The sequence below is a fragment of the Semicossyphus pulcher genome, unplaced genomic scaffold, assembly GCF_022749685.1.
Source record: "Semicossyphus pulcher isolate SPU_LCO1_2020_fin unplaced genomic scaffold, fSemPul1.0.p SCAF_6, whole genome shotgun sequence".
In the NCBI taxonomy this organism is placed as follows: domain Eukaryota; kingdom Metazoa; phylum Chordata; class Actinopteri; order Labriformes; family Labridae; genus Semicossyphus; species Semicossyphus pulcher.
In genome coordinates this window covers 456,366-476,721 of record NW_027211737.1, presented here as the reverse complement: position 1 = coordinate 476,721, position 20,356 = coordinate 456,366, and the positions used below count along the sequence as shown (strand labels likewise).

The 20,356-nt window shown below is 40.2% G+C and overlaps 2 protein-coding genes across 3 annotated transcripts; one reads left to right on the top strand and one right to left on the bottom strand.

Moving 5' to 3' along the window:
• The first annotated feature begins 2,979 nt into the window (after positions 1-2,979).
• Positions 2,980-20,356, top strand: top3b (DNA topoisomerase III beta). 2 transcript variants are annotated; one of them, XM_069682939.1, is made up of 18 exons: positions 2,980-3,241; positions 8,664-8,795; positions 9,092-9,198; positions 9,314-9,388; positions 9,940-10,136; positions 10,472-10,628; positions 10,708-10,821; positions 12,007-12,097; positions 12,697-12,851; positions 12,967-13,072; positions 14,216-14,362; positions 14,821-14,994; positions 15,168-15,296; positions 15,492-15,641; positions 16,055-16,155; positions 18,580-18,781; positions 19,516-19,703; positions 20,008-20,356. In XM_069682939.1, the coding sequence occupies exons 1-18, from the start codon at positions 3,172-3,174 to the stop codon at positions 20,284-20,286; spliced, it is 2,574 nt and encodes an 857-aa protein (XP_069539040.1). In that variant the 5' UTR covers positions 2,980-3,171; the 3' UTR covers positions 20,287-20,356. The 2 variants fall into 2 exon arrangements, with proteins under 2 accessions (XP_069539040.1, XP_069539041.1); XM_069682940.1 differs by lacking the exon at positions 2,980-3,241 and having other exon boundaries at positions 8,744-8,795; positions 9,097-9,198.
• Positions 4,069-5,888, bottom strand: LOC138610234 (uncharacterized). Its single transcript, XM_069682955.1, has 3 exons — positions 5,874-5,888; positions 5,087-5,262; positions 4,069-4,297 (listed from the first exon to the last, which is right to left on the bottom strand). Exons 1-3 carry the CDS (start codon positions 5,886-5,888, stop codon positions 4,069-4,071), a joined length of 420 nt encoding a protein of 139 aa, XP_069539056.1.

The window sequence follows — 20,356 nt, the reverse complement described above, 5'->3', positions numbered from 1 at the left end:
CCAGAGTACCCGAGGAGCAATCTACCAGAGTACCTGAGGAAATATCTACCAGAGTCCAAGAGGAACAATCTATCAGTACCTGATGAACAATCTACCAGAGTACCTCATGAACAATTTACCTGTACCTGATGAACAATCTACCAGAGTAACTGATGAACAATCTACCAGAATACCTGAGGAACAATCTACCTGTACCTGAGAAACAATCTACCTGTATCTGGGGAACAATCTACCAGAGTACCTGATAAACAATCTACCAGAATACCTGAGGAACAATCTACCTGTACCTGAGAAACAATCTACCAGAATACCTGAGGAACAATCTACCAGAGTACCTGAGGAACAATCTACCTGTATCTGAGTCACGATCTACCAGAGTACCTGAGGAACAATCTACCTGTACCTGAGGAACAATCTACCAGAGTACCCGAGGAACAATCTACCTGTATCTGAGGAACAATCTACCTGTACCTGAGGAACAATCTACCAGAGTACCTGATGAACAATCTACAAGAGTACCTGAGGAACAATCTAACAGAGTACCTGAGTAACAATCTACCTGTATCTGAGTAACAATCTACCAGAGTACCCGAGGAGCAATCTACCAGAGTACCTGAGGAAATATCTACCAGAGTCCAAGAGGAACAATCTATCAGTACCTGATGAACAATCTACCAGAGTACCTCATGAACAATTTACCTGTACCTGATGAACAATCTACCAGAGTAACTGATGAACAATCTACTAGAGTACCTGAGGAACAATCTACCTGTACCTGAGGAACAATCTACCAGTACCTGAGGAACAATCTACCAGAGTACCTGAGGAACAATCTACCTGTACCTGATGAACAATCTACCAGAGTACCTGATGGACAATCTACCAGAATACCTGAGGAACAATCTATCTGCACTTGAGAAACAATCTACCAGAATACCTGATGAACAATCTACCAGAGTACCTGAGGAACAATCTACCAGAGTACCTGAGGCTCTGAGCTCTTTTACAACAGGTCTTAAAATACTTTTATTTTCTGCTGCATTTATTTGACTTCATTCTTTTAATTTAATTGATATTTATTCATTCTTTATTGATCTTATATTTTAATATATTACTTCATTATTTTAGCTTAATCAGTATTTAATTACTTCTATACAATTTTAAAACAAAGGGGAAATTTGAATATTGAAACAGTAGGAGTCTTGGACTCCAGGTTATGGGACCCAAGACAAATCTTGGAATTCTAAAAACAGAGGGAAAATTGTAATTATATATAAAATTATCATGTATATTATCACTACATCTAAGGTCAATCCACATCCTCTGTAAATACTGTAAATACTACAACCATCTACCTCTTGTACATACCTTATCTCTGCACCTTTGCACTCTCTATTGCACCATTGTCTATTGTCTATAGAATACCTGAGGAACAATCTACTAGAGTACCTGAGGAACAATCTACCTGTACCTGAGGAACAATCTACCAGAGTACCTGAGGAACAATCTACCTGTATCTGAGGAACAATCTACCTGTACCTGAGGAACAATCTACCAGAGTACCTGAGGAACAAACTATCTGAGTCACGATCTACCAGAGTACCTGAGGAACAATCTACCTGTACCTGAGGAACAATCTACCAGAGTACCCGAGGAACAATCTACCTGGGATTCTAAAAACAGAGGGAAAATTGTAATTATATATAAAATTATCATGTATATTATCACTACATCTAAGGTCAATCCACATCCTCTGTAAATACTGTAAATACTACAACCATCTACCTCTTGTACATAACTTATCTCTGCACCTTTGCACTCTCTATTGCACCATTGTCTATTGTCTATAAGTGTTGTTGTGTTTTCTTTAAATAATGTATATATATATATATATATATATTAATAATTTGTAAAATATGTTTGCATCCACAGGTCTGTATATAGTAGTTTAAGATTGAGCTTTTAATGTCTAAATGTCTGTGTTACCTTGTCTAACCTGTCCTTTTAAGTTCAGTATGTCTGTTTAGTATGTGTGTCTGTACATGTAGAGCAAAGAAAACCCGGAGTCAAATTCCTTGTATGTGCCCACATACTTGGCCAATAAAGCTGATTCTAACTGAGAAGTTATAATTAAAGAGCAAATGAGTTGTTTTCATTATTCTAGCAACTCAAGGGGTTTGGAACTCTTACAGGAGAAAAGGTAGTTTCAGGATTTGGAAACCGCAGATACAAAGTGTTCTGGGGAACACGACTAATAAGATTAACTGCAAGTCAAAACTTAAAAAGGTATCTATTTTTTGCTTTGAGTCACATTTCTTGTAATGTTCTTAATGCTCTGTTTTAACTGTGTAAAGCACCTTGAATTGCTTTATGAATAAACGTGCCTGGCCTTGCCTATCTAAATAAGACCAGATATACAACACAGATAGTCACATTCCTACATGAGCATGAGTTTCATCAGTCACTTACTTACTCCATGAACAATAATGCCCTTCAAATATAAATACAAAGAGCTAACTTTATGTAGAATTTCTCTCTTCTACAAATCAGTTTTGCCCAGTAAGATTTGTTAATGTGTTATTTAAGATCACAACAATGTGCTACCTGGAAAATTATGAAAGAAAATTACACTACACTGATATTTTCTTTCGTTTTCTTTAACTGGTTGTTACAGTTAACAGTTTTATTTTTTATTGTACTGCGGTTTTGATCACAGACTGTATTTAAAATTTAAAAAAAAAAAAAAATCTAATTTATAGAAATAAAAGAACCATTTGGCGGTTGATATGATAGTGGTAGAAATAGGATGAGGTGCAAGGAAAAGTTGTTTTTTCTCTTTTGAAATATTTCTTTTTAAAGTAGTTTGGAGAATCTAGTTTTATTTTGATTCCAGTAGTCGGCGATATTGCAACATTTGGATGCGAACAATCTATATAAAACAACGAAGAAGCAAAAGAAGATACCGGAAGTAAATAATGTGTTACCTGTTATGTCCACCCTACGTGTAAACAAGCAGTTATAAGCTGAACTAACATTTTCTCTATAGCGGAGTCGTTATTACTGACACTTCTAGGTCCGGTTTGAGGTTGGGAGGCAGCCGCTCTGAGTGTCTCTTGTTCGTTAGCTGAGCGGAGTTTGCTAACGTGAGGAGCTGTTAGCACTTCATTCAAAATGAGGACTGTTTTGATGGTGGCAGAGAAGCCATCCCTGGCTCAGTCGATTGCAAAAATCCTCTCTAAAGGTGGGTACAAATTTATAGCTATTTAATATATTATTATAATGTACAGAAAAGGACATCTCCGGGTTATTTGCAACAGACAATCGTGACGTTATTACTTCCCTGCTTTTTAGAATATACTTTATTTCTACAATAATTTGTTGTTGTGTACTAAAACCCATTAAAATGACTTAGAAGTGTTAAAGTTAGCATTGGAGAGCTCTCTCACTGATTTATTTGAGACTAGCCTAATCATCAAGTGCGGCGTTGCGTGCGCTAACTGTAACGTCATTTGAACGTAAGCCAAACACCGTTTAAAAATCTGGCATTTTAACGTTGGCTCGCTTATTGGTTGAAGTTAACACAGCGTCTTCGTTATTTTTTATGTGCACCAAATCCATTACAGACACTGCTCAACTTCGGCTACTCAAACTTAGTTACACTTCATTATTTTGAAGCAGGACTTAATACCTGTTATTGAGGAGTCACATCACTGTGTGCTTCTTTTTTTAGATTAAATAATTAATTAGACAGTCCTTTGATAAGACAGAGGCTATACAGACTGGACCCCAAGTCGTTCAACCAGGCTGCTAAAATAATACACACTGACACAATAATGATACCACATAATGTAAAATGTCTTTAATTGCTACTAGAAGCTGTTAACGGGCATGTTTTGAATGGTGACACTTTCAGTGTGGATTACTGGACAACTGGAAAACAAAACAATGAGTGACATTGCATTTATTTATACAAACCACCATCTATACCTCCTGCTTGGTCTGAACAAACAATATTCTTGGTGTTCACCAGCCTCCTCAGTAGACATTAGAGCGGTGGGTCAGTCCTGTTTAGCTGTGCCTGGAGATGGCACATATACAAGCTATGGTGATGAGCTCAAACTCCAGAGAGTAGCTGGCTGTGGGGAAGCAGCTGGGGTTTTTCCTGAGGACAGGCATCCTCAGGGACACAGGGATGGACTCTAGGCCGAAAGCGTTGTCGAGTCCCCTGCAGGAGTGGCTGGTGTGGCAGCTGGCCTCATGTATGACCTGAGGGACACGGTTCAAGTCGATGTTTTCTCTGGGGAGGGATCAGAGACAGACTTTCATTTGTTGGCTAGAGAAATGTCTAATCTTTTAGACGTTTGTCTGTTCCAGCTTGCTCAATATGAGGATTTGCTGTCCTGTCATTGGTTTGGCACGGGCTGAAAAAAATCTAAAAGCAGTTTTTCGATGCCAATTTGGGCTTGGAGCAAAAGTGATGAACATTTTCACATTTTTGTTTTATTTTGCAGACCAATCAGATAAATCGATAATGAGATACTTTATGGCTTAATTTTTCAATACATCATTTTTACAGATTGAAACAACTCAAATATTATGATGTTTAATCGCAGCAATAAAACAAACAGAAGGTTTCACACTGTGTAAGAGGTTTTTCAGAAACAATCTCTAGTTGCAGATTGACATATAATATTTTCCTGGTATTATAAATGCTTGCTAAATCTTATAAAGGATTAAACTGATGTTCAGTGCTGAACTCTTCTGATTTAAATGTTATTCTTGAGCTGAAACAATATGTGAGTTAATAGTTAGTGAAAGTAATCATTAGTTGCCGCTCTCGTCTATGCCTTAACAAGATCATTATGTTCTTTTTATTTTGCTCCCTATTCAATCTGTTGCTACCGTACCACTGTGTCCCTACACTGTTCAAATTGAATCTTTTGTAGTGCAGCCACTTTGAAGCAATTATTTTCAATATCAATGAATCTGCTGATGATTTTTTTTTGCTTTTTTTAATAGTTTAGTTTATTATAGGATATAAACTGGTCTAACTTAAGGAATAGTGACAGCCGGCACGTGTACCCACACGTAGGTCCAGGTTGCGATGCTGCGCTCGTTGATGCGGCTGGGCAGGTTGACCAGCTGGCTGTAATAGTCCTGCAGGCTGTATGTGCAGAAGGATTCGTCCACACACTGGCTGCCCAGCGGCATGGACAGACACTGGTGCAGGGTCAGCAGGACCAGCAGAAAGACACGCGGCAGCTGCACACAGAAAAGAAGCAGACTGTGTTTGTGTGGACGGATTTCTCTGAGATTGTTTCTTATATTTGTCTGTTTGTCCTCTAAAAGAGATGTCCAACTTTCTCTGTGCTCACCAACATGTGTTCATTAACAGCACATTTTGAAAACTGTTAAAACTGTAGAGCAAGCCGACCTTAAATTTCTGGTCCTAATTGAGACCTTGTTAACTTATTCTCCCTTCAGATAGTTCCTGATTTAAATCCCATATTAGCCTGTTTTACTCGTTATTTTACTTTAAGTTCTTGCACAGCTGCCTGTGCTAAGACAACTTTTTAAATCTGTGCTTTCTTTTGTTTTTCTTTTGAAGTAAACCATGCAATTTTGCATGGATGAGGATTTTTGAAATTTTCCCCTCCATCTTTCATCAAGTCAGGACAGAAATATTGATTAAAGCTACGAGCAGCTGTTTCAATGTGCATAAGACTGTGTGCTTTTAGGTCGTAAGTAGAGAAATTGTGAACCTGTTCTTTAAGATCATAATGAAAGTCGACTCTAGAGCCCAGCAGAGTGTTAATTGTTTGGTAGCTGTCAAACACTCCCAATCATCATCAACATAGAAGCAGGTTTCTTACCTGGAGCTGTTCCATGGCTGGTTTTTGACAGAGAGGTTTGTTCTTTGGTCTTCGTTCTTTTGCTTCTGAAACCCGAAAGTGGATCTTCCATTTTATATTCCCCCGTTTTCGTTATCTGTTCATGTCTGGTTTGCTCGTTTGTGTTGGTGTGTGCGTCCATGTCTCATTAGCATCCAGCCTTGAACAAAAATAATTTTATTCCTGAATGGACGTCACAGTTAGCATTGACTCCATGTCTGACTCATCACCAAGTGTACGCTCCAGGTTTCAAAAGTTTAACAGCTAATTACGTTTTAGTCTGATGGAAAATTGATTCTCTTGATGCACCTATGTCATATCTTAAGACTGGAATTATGTTATAGATTCCTAAATTTCATTTCTTTGTCATGTCAAACCTTTAACCATTCTGCATGGAGTAACAAGAACCATTTTGTGTTAAATGCAGTGTATAAGAAATGGAAGTAGCCACCTGATGTTACCTGTTAGTTTGTGGACGACTATTTTAAATGCTTGAATTAAACAGGCTTGTTTTTTAGATGCAAAAGTGACCATATTTGGACACTAGGGCAGGGCAGAAGAGGAGAGGAGTGAAGGTTGAGCAGTTATCAGCTAGCATTAGGTTGAGCTAGGTTAGCAAGGTCTGTCTGTAATTTACAGTAACTACAGTATTAATTGGGATGCTAATTTAGCTTAAAACAGATTTTAAACAAAGCGTTCTTGAAAACAGCTGACTCCTCAGAGTGATTTTTATACAACCAAACATTTAACAAGACATTTATCATGTTGCTGTGGTTGTTATCAATCACAGTAGCCCTGCCCTAAACCCTCCCCTGCTTTCTGGTCTGTGTGACTCTAAATAGGAGCATCAGTGACTAAATGAACATCATGCATAAACTCATTAGGAACATGTTTACTGAGGGAATAAATCAAGAGAGAAGGAGGACCATTTTCTGATAGACTTTTTTAGGCTCACACTTCTTTTTACAACCAATGGAGCCCCCCCCCCCCTGCTGGATGTTGGAGAGAATGCAGGTTTAATTCACATGCGTTGACTTCAGACCCGAGACTGCGGGCACTTCTCAGATGTAATATTATTTGTACTTTCACAACTTTGGTTTAAAATACTTTAAAGATGTAATCTTGAAAATGTCAGTTTTTTTCTCTTTGGTGAACCTTCTGGCGAAGATAATTGTGAGAGTACACTTATTACTTATCCAGATGTCCACGGCTGGCTCCCTTTGTCACGGCTGTAACTCTTGATTTTCCTGGCTGAGGGTCGCTTTCCTTTTTAGACTGTTTGCTTCATTTGAGCGTCGAGGTTGTTTCCTTTTCTTTGGATTGTCACTTCTTGTTGAAGTTGTATCTGTAGTCATCCATCCTTTCTTTGTTTGTTCAGCCATAGTAGATTACTGTTTACTCGCAACACTTGCAGAGACTGGAAAAGCAGCCGCTTGGCTCCGCCTACCCTCTCTGGCAGACCAACCACTGCTGGCTGATGGAAAACGCGTCACTAACTGGGCGTAGCTTGTGATTTTTTTCCCCTGCGAATGACACCCAGTCCTTAAACCGTTTGGTGTCTGTCTGACACTTCATGAAGTTTAATGAACAATGATGAATAAGACAGAAGTCTCATCACTTCATTGTGGGGGGTGTCAAAGCTTTTTTCAGTCAATAGGCGCTTCATTCAAACAGAGCGAGTCGTTTCCCATCATGCATGGAGTTGTGCAGTCGGTGGAGAGCAACTGCGGCGCCTCGCCCTGAAAACTGTGGCCGCCTCGCGCATTCTGGTTTTCAGAGCAAGTCGGACAACAATGTAACCGTCATGCAATATGCTTGGCAAGGCGGCGATCGATTCTGCGCAGGTCTCGCTCATCTCGAACAAGCCTAATACTATATACTGCAAATGCAAAGGGGCCATAGGCTCAAACACCATTGTTTTACCTCATTAGGCAATAGATGGAGACGTAACAGACATTTATTTACATGGAAATCTTCCAGATTAAAACGTTTAAAATGCAGAATCAAAAACAAGTTTCACACTGAATAAGAGGATATATAACACTACAAGGCCAGTCTTAAGTGTATCCTCAATGAAGTCTTGTTCATGGTGTCCAGCCTTTCTCCTCCTTCTGGCCAACATCTATTGATGAAAAACAAAATGAAGCTCATGTTCTTCAAGACTGACATCTTGACCAGCGCCAACATGAAGTGTTAAAGTATCAGATCTTAATCAGGCTCTTAAAGATTTTAGCCTCCCTCTGTCATCATCAGCCAGGTGCTCTTATCTTATATATATCTTAGAAAATATTCATCTTTTGGTCATTAAAATGAACTCGCCAAACCTTTCGAGATTAAAACTTCTATTAATTATTTTTTCCCCTACTCGACCTGCTTTCCATAAAGAGCTATGCATACACATTATTTCAGCCAACCTCAGGCTAAGCAAGTTAGCCCAGGCATTCCTCTGTCCCCTCGGTGACTTGGATATTGCACTTACTTTTCTGTATCACAGTTTTGATAGTATTTTGATTATGCAGCTCTAATCAGCACCAACAATGCGTCAGTCCAAGTACTCACTTGGTGACACTAAGAGCACATTGGTTCCTAGAAAAGATGAAAATCTCTATAAGCAGCTCAAAAATATACTGTATGTTATATATTGTATATATTAATAGGATCAATTCATGTTGAATTTTTCACAGCAGTTGTAATTGTGATTAAGGTTTGGTTCAAACATCCTGCACCTTTACATGATTGATTTCCACGTCTTCTCCTCTGTTTGGCTTTCAGGAAGTTGCAGCAGTCGGAAAGGACTCAACGGAGCATGCTCCGTGCACGAGTACACCGGCAGCTTCCAGGGCCAAAGTGTACGCTTTAAGATGACTTCAGTTTGTGGACATGTGATGAGTCTGGATTTCATCGGTGGGTAAAATCTGGACCTGCTCACCAAATACCACACTTTCATTGATGTATTTTGATAAATTAGTACAGTTATCTGATGCAGCATTGGAAAAGACAAAACTAAGATAAAAGAATCACTTATTTGACTTCCTTAACATCTTTAACTTCCAACTTTAAAATAGTTTATCCCATTTTGTCCTGATTTATTTTATAGATATAAAACAAGTACACCTTGATCTGGGCTTGAACCCCACTGTGTCAATTCTCTGCATTTTGATTTCTTATTCAAACTGTTGATGTTTTTCTTCTTTTTCAAGGGAAGTACAACAACTGGGACAAGGTGGACCCCGCAGAACTCTTCAGCAAAGCTCCTACAGAGAAGAAGGAGGCAAACCCCAAACTCAGCATGGTCAAGTTCCTCCAGGTGCGTTTGGAGGCTGATTCAGTGAATGTTTTTCACAGAACATGTGTGTCTTTGCACGGTGTTTTCATACCTTGTGTGTGTCTGAGCTCACCCCAAGTTTCTGGTGTCATGTCAGGTTGAAGCCAGAGGCTGTGACTACGTGGTACTATGGCTGGACTGTGATAAGGAGGGCGAGAACATCTGTTTTGAGGTGATTCATGTTCCATTTATACCTGGTATGAACATGTGGTCTGTGTCTGGATATGTTGTCTTTTTTATCTCGATTTAGCTTCACATTACAGATAATGTTTCACCTAAACTGCTGCTAGGCAGCTAATGTTTGTTCAGGTTGTATCTTCTGTAGCTTTTATTGATGCTCACTTATGCTCCTGTAAACCCTTTCGCCTCCTTGGACCCATCAATCGTTCCCCCTCCTCCATCATGTTGGATTTTCCAATCCCCTAAATGCACATTAAATAGATAAGAGGAGGCTTTGAAATGAGCTTAGAGCGAGGAGATGTGTGTGTTCTAACAGAGGTCTTTTATCAGGTGACGTCACGCGACCTTTAAACGCACTACCTCCACACCAGTCATTCTTTATTCTCACAGTGCTAACTCTTTAGTGTTTATTGACCCAGAAATTAAATGAAGAACAGAGTTTAATGCAATGTAATGCTCCATATCTTTCTGTGGGACAATTACAAACTATAACTTACATGTTTATCTCCCTCCCGCTCAGTCACCGTCTCTCTTTCCTCCCAGGTGTTGGATGCCATCCAGCCAGTGATGAACAAGGGCAGTGTCAGGGAGCAGAGCGTTTACCGCGCCAAATTCAGCTCCATCACCGACACTGACATCTGGAACGCCATGAACCGCCTGGGAGAACCCAATCGCAACGAAGCTCTGTCAGTGGACGCACGTCAGGAGCTGGATCTGCGTATCGGCTGTGCCTTCACCAGGTACACTGCTTTATAGGGACACACACAGTCAGTCTCGTTGTGTTTGATGTTCTACAGCTGTGTGGTTGAAACATCCAAGAAATGTGATGCATGATATTTATTCCTCATTCAAAAATAAGAACAAATCTTAGATAAAATCTTATCATTTTCATTTTTTTACAAGCATTAAAACTAAGAATGTCTTTTCAAAACTCTTAAAGGGATAGTGGATTTGAAGCGGTGCTGATGTTTTGTAAAGGGTGAAACATGGGTGATTCCCTGCTCTGAAACTTTAAATAAAATTGATCCAAGCTAACAATGGATGTTATCTAAGCCTGTCTTTTCAACACCTTCAGGTTCCAGACGAAGTATTTCCAGGGTAAATACGGAAACCTGGACTCCTCCTTGATCTCATTTGGTCCCTGTCAGACCCCGACACTGGGCTTCTGTGTGGAACGACATGACAAGATCCAGTCCTTCAAACCAGAGACGTACTGGGTCCTCCAGGTGAAGGTTAGTCCCCGGTTTCTCTCCTTATGTCATAGTATCAAAGATCTTTTCCCTATTGACAGACGTGCTGTGCTCTGTTCAGGTGTTCAAAGGAAAGGAGACTCCACTGACGCTGGACTGGAACAGGGTGAGGGTCTTCGACAGGGAGGTGGGTCAGATGTTCGCCAACCTGGCCAAGACATCCAAGGAGGCCCAGGTATTTATTATTCATTTGATTTTACAGTATGTTAAATATGCAGAAGCTTTTTTATATTGGCTTTTAATGATATACTATATATTAATAAATATATATTATATATATTAGGATTTTATATTTGAGATTAATAAAAGGACTTCTAAGCAAATTAGTTGTACCAGTTTGCCAACCTGATGGTGGTTAAGACTCCTTAAGGACGAGAAATAGTCCTGCACATTAACACCGCCATGAAGCCCCAATTTGTCCTTTTACACCATAGTTTTTATATGGCTTAAACAAAAGATGTTAATCAGTGATAAACTCGACACAAATAAACTCGAGACAAATTCACACAAATTCAGCCAATCTCCGCAACTTTCCCACGAATTTGAACAATCAACCTATTTCCCCCTCGGGCGTCGACGTATGCATGAACAAGTATCGATCTTCATAGGTCTTCAGTGTTGTATAAACATCAGAGTATCGTTTACTGTTTCTTAAATATCTCCAGAAAGCTGCATGCTAGAGACAGACAGCTGATCCGTGAGGCTCCGGTGCGATAGAGTATGTGTCCTAGAGTAACATTCGGGGCGATAGCTAACTCGCTGTTTGAATGTTACGATTGCTTGCTTAGTGTTCTGGAGCGTTATCATATCACTGTCATTCTATGTAATTAACCATGCTAGCGGGGGGCTGTAGCAACATGCATAGTAAACTAAAGTGTGCTAAAGTTAGCCCGTAGCAGTACAATGCTGGCTGCAGCTCGAGCTGTAACATGCATTCTGCCTAGATGACCTACCAACCAATTTCCAGTTATAATTATGTTCACTTGCTGCTACATAGTAGAACATTACACTTAGAAATGTCTCTGAAACGGTACAGCAGAATATGCCGGGCGGGAAAAAGTAGCAGGTTGTAGGTTGATGGAGGTGAGGCCAAACAGAGCGTTTGTTTTGGTTTCATGCTGGTGCTCAAGTGTGACACCTACTGGACACAAAAGTCTCATATTAAGCCTTTCAAGATTAAGGAACCTTTGTTCAGCAAAAATTGGTAAGATGATTTGTATGAGCATTACATATTTAAATTTTCCGCTTGCTGATGGATTCACTCGAGCCCAAGAGAGCAGAAAAGGATCTTACCTTGTTGACCTCTGATATAATCTGTATAACATCTGATATAATCTGTATAACACATGCGTTATTACAGGTGGAGTCTGTGAGTAAGAAGGAGAAGGCCAAGCAGAGGCCTCAGGCCCTGAACACAGTGGAGATGTTGAGAGTGGCCAGCTCTTCTTTAGGTACGCTCACTTTAACATTCACTTAATGTGTATTAAAAATAAGCACTAGTCTGCTGAGACAGCTAGGTCCCTTTTAGTTGATGCATTTAGTGAGAGTGAATTTTTGGGAGTTAGCGAAGGAATTTTGAAAATGTTTTTACACAATCTGACTTCTTTTTGCAACCAATTAAAATAAACAACAGTATGTGTGTTCATAGTTATAAAGGAACATGTCACCCTTTTAAAAACAGTGATGTGATTTTAAAGTTTTTGGACAAGAATGGAATTCTATGGCACAGAAGAATAAGCAGATATTTCAGGCTGTGATACACACACATATTCTGTTAATAGGATCAAAATGGATTGAAGATGTAGCAGGTGATGTGATTTCTCTATGACCAATATTGGACAAACTCTCAGCTGTATACTCCAAACTCTGATTAGGGGAACATTTAAATAATATTGAAAGCTTTTTCCGTCTGGGACACATTTGTGTGTATTTGTAGAGAATGACCTGACTGTCTGACACCCTGAAGGATGAAGTAAAAAGAGATGTAGCTCACAGTTTTCTGATGGTTTAAGAAAAAGAAACTATTCATTCTGACATTGTGTGTTCTCAGGTATGGGTCCCCAGCACACCATGCAGATCGCAGAGCGCCTGTACACACAGGGCTACATCAGCTACCCTCGAACTGAGACGACCCACTATCCGGAGAACTTCGACCTGAAGGGGGCTCTGAAGCAGCAGAGCAACAACCACATGTGGGCAGAAGAGGTGAGGGCTGCTGTGGGGCGACGGATACGTGAAATTACTCATTGTATTTATTCTCAGGTGCTGTCAATCAATTACAATATTAGGTTTCTGAAACTGTATTGTACTTTTCCTCCAGGTGAAGGCTCTGCTGTCAGCTGGATTAAACCGACCCAGGAAAGGAGCTGATGCTGGAGACCACCCACCCATCACCCCCATGCGTGCAGCCTCAGAGGCAGAGCTGGGTGAGTCACAACTAATTAGACAGTGGAGGAGCATGTTTATAAGAACACTAATGAACATAACACTAATCTAACTGTATATAGACCTATAGTTTTAGTACTTCTTTTATCTGTCTTGGTTTTGAGGTTTCTGCCTTCAGATGCGGGAGATGAAGGTGACTGAAATTTTGTTTGTTCTGCTGGATGGATATAAAAAAATAATCAGAAATGTCCAGTGAAAAGTGTTTTCAGACCTTGCTGCAGTTTTTGTTTACTTTCTACCACAGAATAATCCCTGTGAAATCTGTCGATGAGGAGGTAAAATCTGTTACAGAATTATCGATTATATAGATATCAAGCCATTCCTTTACTGTGACGCAGCAGCGAGGCATCAATTATAAACAATGCTGATAAAATGAAAGTAATGAAATATGTTAGAAATATAAACGTATGGTATAGTATTTTTAATAGGTTCAATAGGTTTTTATGTAGGGATGCACAGTATAATTTTTTATCAGCTGAAACCGATAACAGACATAGACAGACATAATGACAATATATATTTGATATGAAGATACATATAAGGAAGCGGGAAAATGATTTAAAAATTACTTATGGAGAGGGGGTGGGATTAAATGTGTACTTCTTCTCACTCCTTTTCGGATGTGTATACTGAATCATCAAGTGTTTGACAATCTGATACTGCGTTGAGCTTTCTATTTGTGTAATATTATTATTTTCAGTTTGACCTTCTTGGTTTGACCTTGGTTCTTCTTTTTTACCTGTTCAAAATGAATTGAATCCAATCCAAAACAGATAATTGCCTGTTTCTCAGGACTGATAGTAAACTGCTAAGTTAACTAATCATTTGACACATTGGTCCTGAAGTTTGTCCACACCTGAAGTTAAGAGATTGTGGAGCACCTTGAAAAATCGTACTCATGCTGTTTATCTCTGATAATGTAAAAAACACTGTCAACAACATGCAATATTGTTTAAAATGAAGTCAGATGACGCTCTGCAGGACAAATAATCTGACTGCTCCATTTCAGTGTTTTTCTCCAGTATGTGTAGATAAGTTATCCAGCCAGCACTTAGAAACAACTTCACACACATCAAGCCTTTATAACATCTAACTCAGGTTCTTCCTCTTCTGCTTCTCCGCAGGAAGTGACGGCTGGCGGCTGTACGAGTACATCACACGCCATTTCATCGCCACTGTCAGTCATGACTGCAAATACCTGCAGACCACCATAGACTTCAGCATCGGCACGGAGGCCTTCTCATGCAGCGGCAAAACTCTGATATCACCAGGTAAAGTTAGCTAGTTAAACATTCAGCAGCTCAACATTTTAGTTTATTTGCTCAGTCTATTTTCGCCTTACTCTGGAGTGGCTGATCGTGTCTGAGTGCAGAGGCTACAAAGATCCCGACCCTTGATTTCATAAACATTGTCTGCAAAGATTAAGGTCGCATCGCAGTCGTTCACATCATTACAGAATTTACAATAACTATTAAAGCAATCAAAATGTATTTCTGAAATCTCTTGAGGTGGTCTATGACATTAAAGTTTTGCTAATGTCAGCTTGGTTAGTATTTTCTGATTTACAATCTCATTTCTATAAAATCAGTGTGCCGTTTGCACCCTTAAAACGTGCAATATTTGTTCAAATAAGTAGCTAGTAGTAGAACAAACTTGGTTTTCAATTTTATAAATAGCTGCTGAAACCCATTCTTTGGTTTATTTGAGATGAGTGTATGTTCTGTTTCAGGTTACACAGCGGTGATGCCGTGGCAGGGCATCCCTCTGGAAGAGGCCATGCCAGTGTGTGAGCGTGGAGACACTTTCACTGTAGACGAGATCAAGCTGGTGGAGAAGCAGACGAGTCCTCCTGACTACCTGACAGAGGCCGAGCTCATCACCCTCATGGAGAAACATGGCATCGGTACATTCAGGACTCCTTGTTGTATTTGGCATAATTACTGTTTGTAACTTCTTACTCCGAGGGTGTTGCTGCAGTTTGACTGTGGAGTTTAAACATGAGCAGAACTTCAGACAAAAGTCACAGGTCTGCTGCTGAGATGGGATAACCGTATGTTCTCTTCTTCCTCCCTCCAGGTACCGATGCCAGCATCCCAGTCCACATCAACAATATCTGCCAGAGGAACTATGTGACTGTAGAGAATGGGCGCAAGTTGAAGCCAACTAACCTGGGAATCGTCCTGGTACATGGCTACTACAAGACAGGTGATTCACCTTGACTTACTGTATGTTCTCTGGAACACTGCTGAAGGTAATCGCATATAATCAAACCGTCAGGACCGGACAGAATGATCCAGTTCATTGAATTACATGAGCCACATTATCATTGAGAACAGAATTGGCTTTTATAAAATGCCATTAAAATGCCAATGCTGACTTTGTGTGTTTGTGTTTTCTCAGATGCAGAGCTGGTGCTGCCCACCATCCGCAGCGCTGTGGAGAAGCAGCTGAACCTGATCGCTCTGGGTAAAGCCAACTTTCAGCAGGTCCTGCAGCACACGCTCGATATCTTCAAGAGGAAGTTTCACTATTTTGTCGACTCCATCCCCAGTAAGTTCAACACCACCCGAGCACAGCATCACAAGCTCCTTTATTTATGTCTTCAACAAGAAGAACATTGTGTTAACCCCAGGGACGATGGGCAACACAAATATAACTACAAACTAAATCTCTTAACATCCAATAGAGGAAAGACATACTCAGTCACTATCTGTTTTAATGCAGAACTTCATTAAACCTCTGATTACAGCAGAAAGGCTTGCTTTCTGTTTGAGTTTGACTCTTGTATACACTTTTGATGGCTCAGTGAATGCTAGAGCAGATACAGCAGAGGGTTAAAGTTTTAAAGGAATTTAAAGTACAGTTAAAAAATAACCAAGGGAAATGTTATATAGACATATTTTACAGTTTGGTTCATTCCTATACAACCTCAGCCCTCAGTATCTGCCCGTTCTATTTTACAGGTATGGACGAGTTGATGGAGGTCTCCTTTTCACCCATTGCTGCAACTGGGAAGCCCCTGTCCCGCTGTGGAAAGTGCCACCGCTTCATGAAGTACATCCAGGTCAGAGGAACAGAAAAACCTACTGTTAGGATTTAAAGAACTTGTAATTGCAAATTTGATCATTAAAAGGGTACCAGGCACGTGCCACAACACATTACACCTTGTCAAGGTGTTGTAGATTTAAACTTAGATCTAAGGATGATTGTTTATCACCAGTCTACAATACTTTAGTTTGCGTCACAAGGCTGGACCAATGGGGTACCACGGGCAGTTTACAGCTGACCACACGGCACATTCTTGACAGTATGAGGTGACAGTAGATGACTGGGGTACCTCTGATGGCCATAGTTCAGTGTGGTGTGGCCCTGCTCTTCATCACTTGCTCCCATTAAATGTGGCATCCCCCAAGGTTCAAGTTTAGGGCCTCTTTTATTCTCATTATACATGCCAAGAAATATAGTGTTCTGTATCATTTCATGCTTCATTTATTTGTATGTATTTCAGAAGTGGGCGTAGCCACTGTGATGTCACCAATTTATTTATTTATCCTGGTTTACAGCCCGCCATGGTATCAACTTGTCTATCACAGATAACCACGTCCTAAAGTGTGCCTTTTATAGTATATTTTACTGTAATTGGAAGATTAAAAGGTTATTATATATATATATATGGTTACGTTCTGCTCCATTGCTCCTAAAGGTTGGAAAGAAAGTTTAAGAATGACCCATCTTAGCCAAGAAATTGATCTGCAAGCATCATATTATTTTCTGTAAACATTACCACAGTGTTTCTTTAGTCCAGCCTCAAACCCTTTGTACATGATGTTCCTCTCTCTGGACCATGGGAAGTCTGCTGAGCTCTGGCCTTCAAAGTTCAGCTTAAAAAAAGCTTTTAAATGCTAAAGTCACCGTGCTGTCTTCATTAACATTTCCAACCAGTGACGGAGCCACATTTAGATTCATGAATGAATCATGAGGCTGCAGATCTTTTGGTCTTTGTCATTGACTTTCGATTTATGCGCGGTGGTTTGCATCAGACTGTTAAGTGGCGTTCTCTGGCAGAAACCACAAGGTAACCCTCGTATGAACTCCTCTGGACGCTGCTGTGTATGACGAAGAACTTGCATGTTCGGATTGCTCCATTTGCACTGAGGATGCACTGAGAGTCGGTTTGGCCTCGTCACGATTTCTATCATTTGTTTTTCAGCAAAGTGTTCAACATGAGTTCTGTTTGAAAAGCTGCTACCTTCCCAAAGTCCTCTGTATGTGTAATGCTGTTCTGTGTCGATAAGATTCCCCCTAAGGTTGGTTCAAAGTAGGAACATCAGTTGTTTGATAAGAATATTTTTACTCTTTTAAGACTTAATATTCAATAAGTGTGTTTTGCTCCCTTGTTAGCAATTCGTTCCTGTAAATCGCAAACTGACTGTTTGCACAGTGTGTTTTCAAAAGTGAGTAAATCTGTTCCACTTAATAGCTGAGCAGTGCGTCCAAACACGCATTGCCAAAGCAATAGTAGGAGTTGATTCTAAGGTCATACTTTTATGACCAACAGAAAAAAGTATTTGCTTTATTCAATCACCAAACTGGTCATTATTTTAAAATGAAACATCACTTTTTTTTTTTACTTTAAAAGGCCAGCACACTCTCACCTTAAGTTCCATTGACTTGACATTTGACACTCATATCCAGCTTAGTTTGCCGTACATAAAAGCCAGTCATGGTGGATCATACAAGTCCATCATGATTTCTAATTTGAAAAACAGTAATATGACATCTCATTTTCAAATTATCAAATCGCTGTAAAAAGGCAAATCTGGTCCCAAAACATGGCAGCCATCATGGCAGGGGTCAGGCCTGGCAGGAAACTCATTGACCATTTTTCCCATCATGATACTTTTTTTTAAAAATGAATTTAGTGTTAATTTTAGCACCACATTAGGCTGATTGGGTCACACTTCTTGTGAAGTACTGCACATAATATTGAGTTGAGGAAAAGTTTTATGCCTCTCCTCCTTTAAGCACAGCAAATTGAGCAATGGCGTAAGACAACAAATAACTAAAATAAACCGACATAACTTAACAGGGTCTTTTACTCCTTCAACGTTTAAACCCTTAAAAGCTCAGAAATGCTCTCGTTCACTCAATGCCCCATGTTATTCACCTTCTGCTGAAGTTTTACTGATAGTGATGTAAAAGTTATTACACGTAAACATGAATATTACTGCCATCTTTGCATGATTGTCTTTTGCACAAGTGCACCTTTCAAACACCAAGAGTCTTTATAAGTTACAACACAAGTCCTGGTGTGGCATTTTCAATGATGTGCATACACGACACTCTGCTATGCAAAATAAGGAACCAAAGCCAGGGTGGGGTAAATACAAGATGTGATGGCCAAAGAGAAGGACTGGAGGTCCCATTGTTGTTTCAACTGTCCAGTCTTGATCCGATTCTGATGTCTGATCCTAACACATCCCTGCAGGCCAAGCCCAGCCGGCTCCACTGCTCCCACTGTGACGAGACCTACAGTCTCCCCCAGAACGGAGCCATCAAGCTGTACAAGGAGCTCCGTTGTCCACTGGATGACTTTGAGCTGGTGCTGTGGACCTCCGGGTCTCGGGGAAAGAGCTACCCTCTGTGCCCCTACTGCTTCAGCAACCCACCTTTCAGGGACATGAAGAAAGGTAGGACAGAACATGAACACTGACTCTTGGTTATTCAGAAAGACAGCAAACATTTAACCAGCCCAAACATTAGTAAATCATTACTATATGGACAATTGTCATGAAAAATAATGACCTTCTGTTTCAGTCTTAAGGCAAACAAAACAGGATGATGTGATTTTTAGGAGTACATAAGATTGAACTTTTCCATGCCAGGCGAGGATGTATTTCTTGCGTATGAACAGCCAACGAGGAACAATACGATCATTTTTGTGTGCGTTCAGGCTGCCATGAATCTGATAATGGGTTCTATAAGATCCCCTTGAACTGCAGAGCCACACGATTTCAATTCTGTTTCTTTCTGCCAGTAATTTTTTTTTGGGTTACTTTTAATCTTGATTATAAAATATTCATGGCCAAAGTTATTTTCTTTTCTGAGTTTAGCGATTTCATTGAAATCCCAAGGCTGAACTGCCTGAGCTGTCCTTCACTGGCGGAGTGCATCACTCCAGAAGCAGACAGACTGTGTAATGAGCTGCTGTCTTAGTTACCTGCATAGAGACGTTTGATGTTAACAATTCTAACAAACTCTGGACGTTTACATACTTAATTTTTTAAATGATGTTGATTAACATGCTTAAGAACAAATAAATAAACAACATTATATCAGATGCTGAATACAAGTACACAGTGGTTACTAACTAATTGAAAATACAAAATCATTTGAACCCTTTCTTCCTCTCTGCGTCTCTCAGGTATGGGATGCAATGAATGCACCCATCCGTCCTGTCAGCACTCTTTGAACTCCCTTGGCATCGGGCAGTGTGTGGAGTGTGACAGTGGGGTTCTGGTGCTGGACTCCACCTCTGGACCAAAGTGGAAGATGGCCTGTAATAAATGTAATGTGGTCGTGCACTTCTTTGAACACGCACACAGAGTGCAGGTAGGAAACCAGTCCATCATCTTTTCCTATGGGTTAGGGTCAAGATAATCTCTGTTTATAAAACTTCAGTAGATATATAACATAGATTTAGACTTAAACCTGGCTGCTCAATCTGCTAAATAACATCCGAATAGGACAAACTTAGATTTACTTTATCCCCGTTTTCCTGGATGTCTCCTCGTCTTCTCAACATGATTTTGAAAACCTTTTAAAAGATTCAGTTATCCATGACAACCTTTCAACTGACATAACATTCTCTCTTGATGCTAAAAGCTTGCTCTAAGGTTCTCTTCTCTTCCCTCAGGTTGCACAGGAGAGCTGCGACGCCTGTGACGCCTCTCTGGTCGCTGTGGACTTCAACAAGACTCGCACTCCACTTCCTGCTGGAGAGACCCAACACACCGGCTGTGTCTTCTGTGATCCGGTCTTCCAGGATCTGGTGGAGCTCAAACACGCCACCATGAGGCACGCCATGCACCGGGGCGGGGGTGCCAGGAGAGGACGGGGACGGGGCAGAGGACGCCGTGGCAACCCTAAAAAACCCAAAGACAAAATGGCTGCCTTGGCAGCTTACTTTGTATAATGTTTGTGTTTATGTTGGTCTTGTTACTTTGCTAGATGCATAGCATGAAGGTGTACATGATTTTACACGT